General features: G+C 52.3%; 1 protein-coding gene across 3 annotated transcripts; it reads right to left on the reverse strand.

Annotated features, from left to right (window-relative positions):
* Positions 1-1,450: 1,450 nt before the first annotated feature.
* Positions 1,451-9,645, reverse strand: TRIM45 (tripartite motif containing 45). Of its 3 annotated transcripts, none has more exons than XM_072925664.1 (6): positions 9,357-9,645; positions 5,912-6,645; positions 4,792-4,921; positions 2,897-3,011; positions 2,552-2,678; positions 1,451-1,781 (listed from the first exon to the last, which is right to left on the reverse strand). In XM_072925664.1, the coding sequence occupies exons 1-6, from the start codon at positions 9,461-9,463 to the stop codon at positions 1,630-1,632; spliced, it is 1,365 nt and encodes a 454-aa protein (XP_072781765.1). In that variant the 5' UTR covers positions 9,464-9,645; the 3' UTR covers positions 1,451-1,629. The 3 variants fall into 3 exon arrangements, 2 of the variants coding, with proteins under 2 accessions (XP_072781765.1, XP_002187583.5); XM_002187547.6 differs by lacking the exon at positions 9,357-9,645 and adding an exon at positions 8,794-9,211; XR_003958984.4 differs by lacking the exons at positions 1,451-1,781; positions 2,552-2,678; positions 9,357-9,645 and adding exons at positions 3,299-3,486; positions 8,794-9,293.

Here is a 9,645-nt window from a genome sequence, read left to right on the forward strand (position 1 = left end):
AAAAATCAAGCCCCAAGCTCTGTACTGTCAGTTTGCAACAGGTATTCAGCATGAAAAAAAAACCCAGAGTACTTAGGGATGGGAGATTTGGACTCGGAGAAATCCTGCGCCATTTTGACATTGAGGAGGCAAAAGGAAACCCAGGACCTGACAACCCAGGGTGGGTTCAGGGCCGTGGTCATGAATGGCAGATATTTAGCTTGTGAAATAAAAGTTGCCAGTCCAGGTTCTTGATGTCAGTTTGTAGGGCTCCCTTGGGACTGTCAGGGCAGCACAAGTTGGAGGTGGGGGCAGCTGCAGTCTGGGACACATCCTTTGATATTCGGATTTTTTGCAGTCAGCTGCCCGCTCAGGGCCACAGGGCCCTGGGCACAAGCACTGTCCCTTCTCCGTGGGAAAGAAAACTCACCAGTCCAGGTTCCTGATGTCCTTGCTGTTGACAGTGGAGCAGCATTCCTCTCCCTGTGTGACCAACAGTGGGACCTTTGTGCCCAGCTCCTCAGGCATTATTAGGAGCCCCTAGCCATACACACCTTCTGACAAGGTTACCCTCAAGCCAGTGGTGTTCCCAGCCTCAATGACAGAAATGTAGTTTTGTAGAGGAAGGTATTCAGGGTGTCTGCTTCATCCAGGCAAGCAGAAGGCAGCAGGGTGACAACTGCCCTTCCAGAGAGTGCCTCTTCTTCCTCATCACAGATGCCATTTCCCCAGCTATGGGCTGGTAAATGCCTTGCCAAGGTTGCACAAGCCAAATCCAGGAGTTTTGCTGTGTTCCATCTCCCGTGCTCCAGTTCTGGACAGACAATTGCAAACCTGTGTCTGTGACTCCTACTGATGCTCAATCTGCCTCCAGATCTTCCTTTGGTGAGCTGGGCACTGCCCTGGTTCCCCCATCACCCCCAGCAGCACTGTGCCCCACATCATCTCCATGAAGGACAAAAAGACCAGGTGAATGATACTCCAATTCCTGTTCCTATCAGTGCCAGGAGGTTTTCTGGGCCCTCCTGCAGATACATTACTAATTCTCCTTGCCCCTACTTTGCAAGCAGGGTATAATGAGACTACAGTTTACCTTGAGGAAGTATAAAAGAGCAGCTCCCAGAAGCATGACTGTGCCATATCCACACATCTAAGCCTGGAACCCAGATGCATATCCAACAGGGAGGCAGAAGCCATATTCAGGTTGCCAAGCCTTTCCTAGGCATGATCACAAACCCTTTGGAATGGGCCCCAATGAGTAGTTTTAACCTCATCAAGAAGGACAGCAGAAGCTGTTGACCCTGCAGAATAGGACATCTCTTGACCCTCCCATGAGGCAACTGCTCAGATTGAGTTTCCCCTTAGAGCATGTCCCCACAGGCCCCAAGTCCTCAGAATTGTAGGCAGCAGTACAATTCCCAGAATTTGCTTCTGTTTGAGCACAAAATAACTCTGCATACACACCCCTGGGTGGAACATAAGGCACAGTTTTTATTTTCCCTCATCCCCTCTCTACCAGCTCACACCCATCACGCTGTTTGCTGGCACCAAGGCTGAGCAGGGATTGATCATATGGATCCTCATGGATTGTTTGTGCTCCTGGAGCAGCTAGCAGCAGTGCCCTGGACTCCCAGGAGCTCACCTGGCTGCTCAGAGTGCCACTGTCCTGAGCAAACTCCTCTGTGAGGTGTTGCTGGGTGGCTCACACAAACACTCTGAGCTCTCCTTCACTTGTCCACAGCATGACCAGTGGTGGCAGCCAGGGTGACCTTTGTGTCCATGGCCACAGCCTTGGTACCCACCTGCAAGAGAAGAGGCACTAGCAGGTCAACCAAAGAGGGTCAGAAAATCCCAGTGTGCTACAGGCTTTGGTCCCAGGACTTCTCTAAAGTGTGCTGATGAGAACAGCATATTCAAAGCCAAAATTGCTAGGGCTCCATAAAGAACAACTCATCTCAATAGCTGGTGAAAGCTGATGATTTCTGTCCCCTTGCCTGTTGAATAAATCAATACATGGGCATCCAGAACCCCATGCCAGCTGCTTGTGTCTATGGCCAAAGATATAGATCAAGCACAGAAAAAGGAAGAGGTCAGTTCTATTATAAAAACACACAAAACACATGATGACACATGCAGGTGAAGGACAGGAAGATGTTGGGATTAAACAAGTAAGAAAGTTGATCTCTTGTCCTAAACATGGAGCGAGACTTCTCTAGAGTTGGTCACTGTGTGACATAGCCCACAAGCTCCCAACATGCCAGCACTGGAACAGGAACACTGTAGGTGCATTGCTCAGAAGGGCTGAAAGGCTGAGGTGCCCTGCTCCACTTCCTGCACACCTGGCTCAGGTCTCTGTCTATGGGATGTGCCCTACAGCCCCTTTGTGTGTCCTGTTGCATTTCTCCCTGCTGCAGTCACCCCATCAGAACATGTGTATGCACAGTTCACCACATTCCTGGTGCATGTCCAAGGTGAGTTGGGTGAGTATCTCCTCACACCTCTATCCACTAGGGAGGACCTAGTGCAACAAATGCTCCTGATTCCAGCAGCATGGGGAGAGCTGAGCACCCACCTGGCATGGTCCCACCACAGGCACAGCGAGCGGCTTTCTGGCCTCCGCTGGAGCAGAACGTGCAGCAGTGAAACACCCCCTGGTGCTCACGGAACTTGTGCTTCACCATCAGAGTGAAGGGAGAGCCCTGCAGAGGACAAGCAAACAGAGAGGATGCTGCAGGGGGTGCTGTCAGACCTGTCTGCATTCTCAGACACCATCTGGGTGACCCTGTCAGTCACAGATCACTAAACACAGCCTTAAACTGCTATGGTAGAAGTAATCCTTAGACAGATTTGAAACAAATACCTAAGAAAAGAAAAGTAGGTAAAGAAGAAGCAGTGCAAGAGAAACAAGAAATGCTACCTGCACATGTTGCCCTTTCACATAGACGCAGACAGCATACAAGCCTGGCTCTTCAGGGTTGTAGGAAATACAGTAGGTCCCATCACCATTATCACACACTGTTGGCTTGACTGCACTGTGAACAGTGGAGAGAAACCCAAGAGGTCAGTAACTGGCAAAAAATTGCGTTAAATGTAAACCAGAGTTTGGCCTAGATTGGCTTAGAGTGGTTTTCACACACCCCTGCTACTGGAAGCTGCAATTACCATACAAAGGAAGTCACACAAAGCCAGTTGCACTGCAAGGATTTGTAGCAACCTGCACACAGAAAAGGCAGATGACACACAGCACACAAGTCAGATTATCCCATCAGATAAGAGCCCACAGAAAGGGAGTAAATTCACAGCTTCAGCAAGCAGTTACCTCCAGAAAAACCCATTAAGAAGACAAGCTATAATAGGGTAGGCTTGAATCACTTTAACCACTGTCCCAACTGCACGGACCCCAACTTTTTCCTTCAGTGCTGAGGAGTTCTAGGTCCCTGGTGGTAAACTCTCCCTTTTCGTAGTGAAGATCTTTGTGTTTCACAGGGAATCCTGGTGAACAGAGTGCTAGAGAGAAAGCCTCAGCTGGTTAGTCTAGGATAAATTGCCTGCTCCACAGGAAAATGGAAAGCTTTTCACAGACAATTATCAGGTAGCTCTGCATAGAAGAAGGTGTTCTTGCTAATCCCCACTAATTAGTCTCCTATAAACATGACAGTTTATAATCTGTATTACCCACCCCCAACACTTCACATCAATACAGCTGCCTACGTAATTTCCTGCCACGAACTGTGTGGTGATACTTCTGCAGGTGCTCTTCTGCAGCTGTTGTGCCTCAAAGCAAAGCCAGACAGCTTTCAGCAATCCATGTACCAACTGCATACATGCAAGAGCAAGAAACTGAGTTAGCATGGCCACAGCGACCTCTACCCCACCAAGAGAAATTCAGAAACCCTTCAGGCATGCACCTTCCTACATTATATGTGCACTTATGGAAGGAAAGTAAATTGGAACAATATTCTTGGACAATGATGCTCTATTGATAAGCACCTGTGCAGCCAGCACTGCTTCTGTGTGCTTTGCCAACACAGCAAAGGGTTTTAGCATCCTGTCCCTTTTTTTCATCAGGTCATCCCATCATAAGTGTTCCTGAAACAAATTAATGCTGGCACATGGTTCCAGCTACTATAAAACAACAGATATTTTTCTTAAGAACTAATCCCCAACTGGGTCTGTTTTTGTGCCTGGCTACTCTTTAATGACAAGTGTGGTTTGGTTTATAATTTTTTTCTGGCTGGCTATTTTCCTTGTGGAAACACTGAGGAGCTCAAGTGCAGCCTTTTCTGGTTTTGCTAAAAAACCTTCAAACATTTTAAAGTATCCAGTGCTTGCAACTACAGGAAAAAGGACGAAAGCACAACACAGATTCTTTCTCCAGAACATGAAGAAGGCACTTCCATCAGCTGTCAGAGGCTCGTAGGGTTAGTGAACTCTCTGTCTGACTTGTGACTGTCATAAATGGGTCGCAATTACTTACGCTGATTAGGCATTAACAAAAGCAGGAGCCCCAGGTGTCTGCTGGGAGGAGTGACAAGGAACAACAACTCCCTCTGACTGTGCCTAGCAGCACACACAGGAGTTGAATCCCTTAAGAAGCCCCAATCACTCAAAGACTTAATACAAATCTCAGCAATCACTGTCCAGCCAAACACAACCACTAGGAAGCACTGTGGGAAAAAGAGTAGTGCCTTTTCCTCTACAGATTCTGACCCACATGCTGAAGCACATTCTCCCACCCACCTAAGCAAGCAGGAAGCCAGGATAAGGGAGGCAGAAAGGCTAAGCCAGGGATTTCTTGGGTGAAATACCCACCAGTCCCTCTTGTCCTTGTGGGCGATGGTGACCCGCACAGCCTCTCCGCCCCGCCCCATGCGCTCCCCTGTAGTGTCCTTGCACAGCAGGGTAAAGCCACTCAGCTGGTTCTGACGGGCACTGTGGAGATCTGGGAAGAAAAACAAACACCAAACCAGAAAGCAACAGAACTACAAAGAATTCAAGTCAAGCCATAACTCCAGCTCCCATCTATTTTGCTGAACTGCAGCCCCATCAGAGCACAGTCAGGACTTTGCTTCTGGGGTGCACAGGTTCTTTCACTCACAGGGAAAAGTCAACATTTGACTGGGTATCAGGAGAGAGTGGTAGCCATAGGTTCTGAGAGATGTCTGGCAGGTTTAGCCCAGAGATCTGTACAGACCACAGGGGTCTTTCTGCCTGTCACTCTAAGCCCAGCTGCACATATTCCCAGAAGGCCTCAAGATGCACCATGCAATCCAGAGGAAGAAGGAACAGCACCCACTGTGCCCCAGAGAACTCAACACCTACAGTTTGGCATGGAAGGGATTGAACAAGCTCTGGGTCTGTCTCATTTGCCCTGCACAGACCATTACTGACCAGAGCTGTGCTCTGTGGGATGGTCTGAACATTATCTGTTTGCTGGCCCAACTCCAAGTCCTCAGTGAGCAAATATCCATAAAACCATCAAGGTATTGCCAGGTATTCCTATACCAATCTCAGCAGAAGCTGTAATGGGAAAAACTTAATCAGCCACAAAGGGGATCTGCCTGGGCTCATGCTGCAGAACAGCTTGGACCACCAGCTAATCATCACATCCTGCTATTGCAGGTGCCATTCCCACCCCCTGAGTGAGCCCTCCTCACACCTTAGCCCCTTGCTGAGGCTGGTGATGCTGTGGAGGGCAGTGCCATATGCTCTGCACACCTGGATGAGAAAAGCTGCCTGACTCCCTGCCCAGCACAGCTCCCATAGGCAGGCAATGCAACTTCTGCTGGGGCTCTGCCTCTGCCCCTGGTCAACACCGGACAGCAGGGAGCCAACAGTGCCAGAAGCTGCACATCATATAGGTACAGAGAGCAGAGGGGTGACTTCAGGGAGTGGTGCACTCCCATTCAGCTGCTGTACAGCACCCCATTACCTTCCCCATGCAGAGTACATCTGGATGGATCGACCACTTTATTGAGAATGGCCCCAAAAACTTCATAGCCACAACACTGCCCTGCCCTCTCATGGGGGGAGAACTGGATTCTGTCATCCACACTGGGGTGGGTGCTGTAAGCAACGCTGTTGAGCTTTGTCAGACGGCTGGACACCACCCCTTTGGTGATGAGGATCTCCACATCTGAGCCGCTCATCAGCAAGTGCTCCGTGAACTCCACACCTGTCCTCATGTCCAGCAGCAGCTGCTGCAGCTGGGCCTTCTGCAAGTGCAGCAGGTTTTCCTTCTGCACCTTCAAGTCCTCCAGCTGCTTCAGCAGCCGGTCCCTGTGCTCTTCAATCGCTTTCACGTAGCCCCTGGCAAACAGGCAGATCTCTGTGGCCACAGCCTCTGCGCGACTGCGGACAGCACTGCCCATCTCATCGACCTGGCTCAGCACATCCTCCAGGGTGTCCATGTGCTGCTGGCTGTTCTTCAGCAGCTCCCGCAGGGCATCCCCGTGCCTGTGGATGACATTGCCGGTGAAGTCACAGGGGTGCTGACGGTGTCTGCCCAGCACGCAGTCCCGGCACACGGGCTGGTCACACTGCTCGCAGAACAGCTGCAGCTCCTCTGTGGGATGGGAGGGGCACAGGAGAGGCTTCCCGGCCTGGCTGCAATCCTTGGTGTTCTCCAGCTCTGTCACAGCATGGGAGGCTGTTTTCTTCTGTCTCCTAGGCAGGAGCAAACACCAATCACTTTATGCATGTTGGCTACAAAATACAAAAACTGAGATCCTTTTCAAACGCCTATTTGCAACGGGCTGCAAGCCACAGTGTGCACTGCTCCTTCCTGTCTCCATTGAAATTCCCCAAAAGGATTTATGCTCTCCTGAGAACTAGGCTCCACACAAAGGAGGAGCTCATTAGGGGCTGCTCCCTGGCTCCCGGAGCTTCCCTGACTGCATGGTCAGCACGGATTTCAGACACAAGGCAAGTGAGCTCTAATATACCTTAGGGGGAAATCTTGTTCAGGCCACTGCCAGAAGACAGTCAAACAGTAAAACATTTACTATTCCAAAAGTCAAACTCAGCTTCCTTCTGCTTGCCAGGTTAGGTCCTGCTCAGAAGAGACCAAGGATGGGACAAGAATAACCTGTTACAACCCAGGTATCCACCATGTCACTGGGCAGCACTAGAATATTTCCACTTTCTGCTATTTTGAACACTGGGATTTAGTTATTGAGAAGGATGTAAAACCCTCCTCTCCTTACTTGTCTCCTGCACTAATGACTGGTGGCAGTTGTAATGGGAGCTCCAAGCCATAACCAAAGACATACTCCAAGGACCAAGCTCTGCAGAGTTGCACTGGTAACACAAAGCAACCTCACCACAGGCTCTTATGCTTCTACTTTTGCTTCCCACTAATCTCCCTTAGACCCACCACATTTTCAAAGCCTTCCAGTATTGCCTTCCTGTGACTTCAGCCTAACATCTCTCTCACTTATTCCAAAGAGCACAACCATGGCACTCAGAACCATAGAAACTCTCCCCGCGATACCAGGAAATCCTTTCAAAATGGTTTTTCTTAGCCCTTGTTCTGCTCTGACATCAACTTAAAGTACATCTGTAGATGCCAGTGAGGTGAAAAAATGATAGCAGTAAATACTATAGGAAGTGGGTCACAGGGACAAATTTTCTGTTACTTTCTCCCTTCCGCAATTATCCCTGGCAGAGCAGCAGGCTGCTATTCAAGGTATCTTATCACTCTTCAGCAGCTCCATGGGGTATGAGGCATTAGCTAATCGGAATGGTATGCTGAAAATTACACCCGGAGTGGAAAGGTAACTAAGAGCCTCAACCATTTTCCCACAGGCACCAGTACTTGCAGGGGGGCAGGGCAGGGAGGAATATGTCTCAGTTCCTTCTGGGGAAAGAATTTGCTAATCAAGCAGAAAGGAGCACCAAATGTGGAGGGAATAGGCTGAATTGCTTAATCCAGGCTGAGGCTTCCCTGGCTTGTGCTGTTGGGTGTTTTTTCTGACCCTGCCTGTCACCTCCTTGCTTCAGAAGGCCATTCAGGCTTTACATCACTTTTCTTCTGTTGTGCTGTCCTCTACCTGGCTTAGAGGCACTGCACTCCTTTCCTCTTTAACTCCTAACTCTGCTGCAGTCACCTTTTGTTTCTGCAGTAATTCTACAAAATGTGTCAGGCAAGCACAGGGGTTGATCATCAGCAGGTAGCAACCACACTAGCAGCACTTACACAGGACTTTCAGTTTGCCTAAGGGTGCCTTGAAACATACACACAGTAAATGGTCCTGGAGGTGGAGAGAGGCAGAGCAGACTTAACGTTCCCCTTTTCCTTTGGGAGATGTGTCTTTTCCAAAGTGGGATGGTACAAGAGCATCAGAGGCTCGTGTCATGCTAGTATCTAGCCATACCCATGTCTGTTGCCCAGTGACACTAAACTGAGATGATAACCAGCATGTGGACACCACTACAGGCAACGAGTGGCTTGATTTTGGACTCAGTGGCCAACAACATGGCTGATGGACCTATTCCCAGGAAGTTCCAAGTAGTGTTTGGACACCACTCACAGGCACATGGGATTCCTGGGGCTGTTTTCGGCCAGGACTTGGACTCCGTGATCCTTGTGGGTCCCTTCCAACTCCAGATATTCCATGATTCTATGCCAGCAGCTTGCTTGTCCCCACCCGAGTACAGAGCATCCCTGCGGGCATCCTCTGCGCAGGGGAGGTGAGCGGTGGGTGCAAACCAGGAGCCACGCCAGTTCTCGCTCTGGCTCGCCCTGAGCGGGTCCGTGCGCGCTGCGCCCTCCCGCCGCCCCCAGCCGCGGTGTCCCCCCGGGCCGCCGCTCACCTGTGCGCCCTGCAGCAGAAGCGGCAGAGGCGGAGGCCGCACGTCAGGCACCGCCCGGCCGCCGCCCCGTCGGCGCAGAGGTCGCACCCGGCCGCGGCCCGGCCGCGGCTCCCAGCCAGGCAGTCGGGGGGCAGCTGCCCCACGCCGCCGGCCGGCAGCGACAGCTCGGCGTCGCACACCGGGCACAGGACCGGGCGGGCGGCGCCCGGCGGCCCCTCCGGCGGCCCGAGCCGGCGCAGGCAGGGCTCGCACAGCGAGTGCAGGCAGGGCAGCAGCCGCGGCGACGCGCAGGGCTGGGCGCACTGCGGGCAGCGCGGTGCCGACATGCCGGCGGCCCCTCACGGACGCTCCGCCGAGCGTTCCCGCGGGGAGCGCCTCGCGCCGCCCCGCACCGCGGGGTCGGTCCCCGCCCCGGCGCCGCCCGCCCCGTGAGCAGCGCGGGGGCCGCGCTGTGAGGGGCGGGGGCCGCCGGGGGACCCTGCTGTCGCCTACCCCGCCGCTCCTCCTCCGGCGAAGGCGGCCGGAGGGGATCTGGCAGTCCCCTTTGTCCTCGTCCCCCTCACCGAGGCGCGGAGGGACGGGTCCGCTCTCCCTCCTCCGGGCCCCGTGGGGTTATCTCCGCCGGCTGTGTGGGAAACGGCCCCTTCCCACCCCACCGCTGGCAGATCATGTTTCCACTTCTTCCACTTCCAAACCTCCTGGTTTACCGCCTGACTGGCCTCTGCAGCCTCTTTGTCGGTCTGCTAGATGCCTTCAGGCCTTGCCAGTTTTTCCATCGGAGAACTCCCGCACAGCTGAGCGAGAGCGGTGAAACTTAAAACCGAGACGGTGCCAGGCGGCCGGGCTTCCCTG

Source organism: Taeniopygia guttata, chromosome 1 (genome assembly GCF_048771995.1).
Source record: "Taeniopygia guttata chromosome 1, bTaeGut7.mat, whole genome shotgun sequence".
In the NCBI taxonomy this organism is placed as follows: domain Eukaryota; kingdom Metazoa; phylum Chordata; class Aves; order Passeriformes; family Estrildidae; genus Taeniopygia; species Taeniopygia guttata.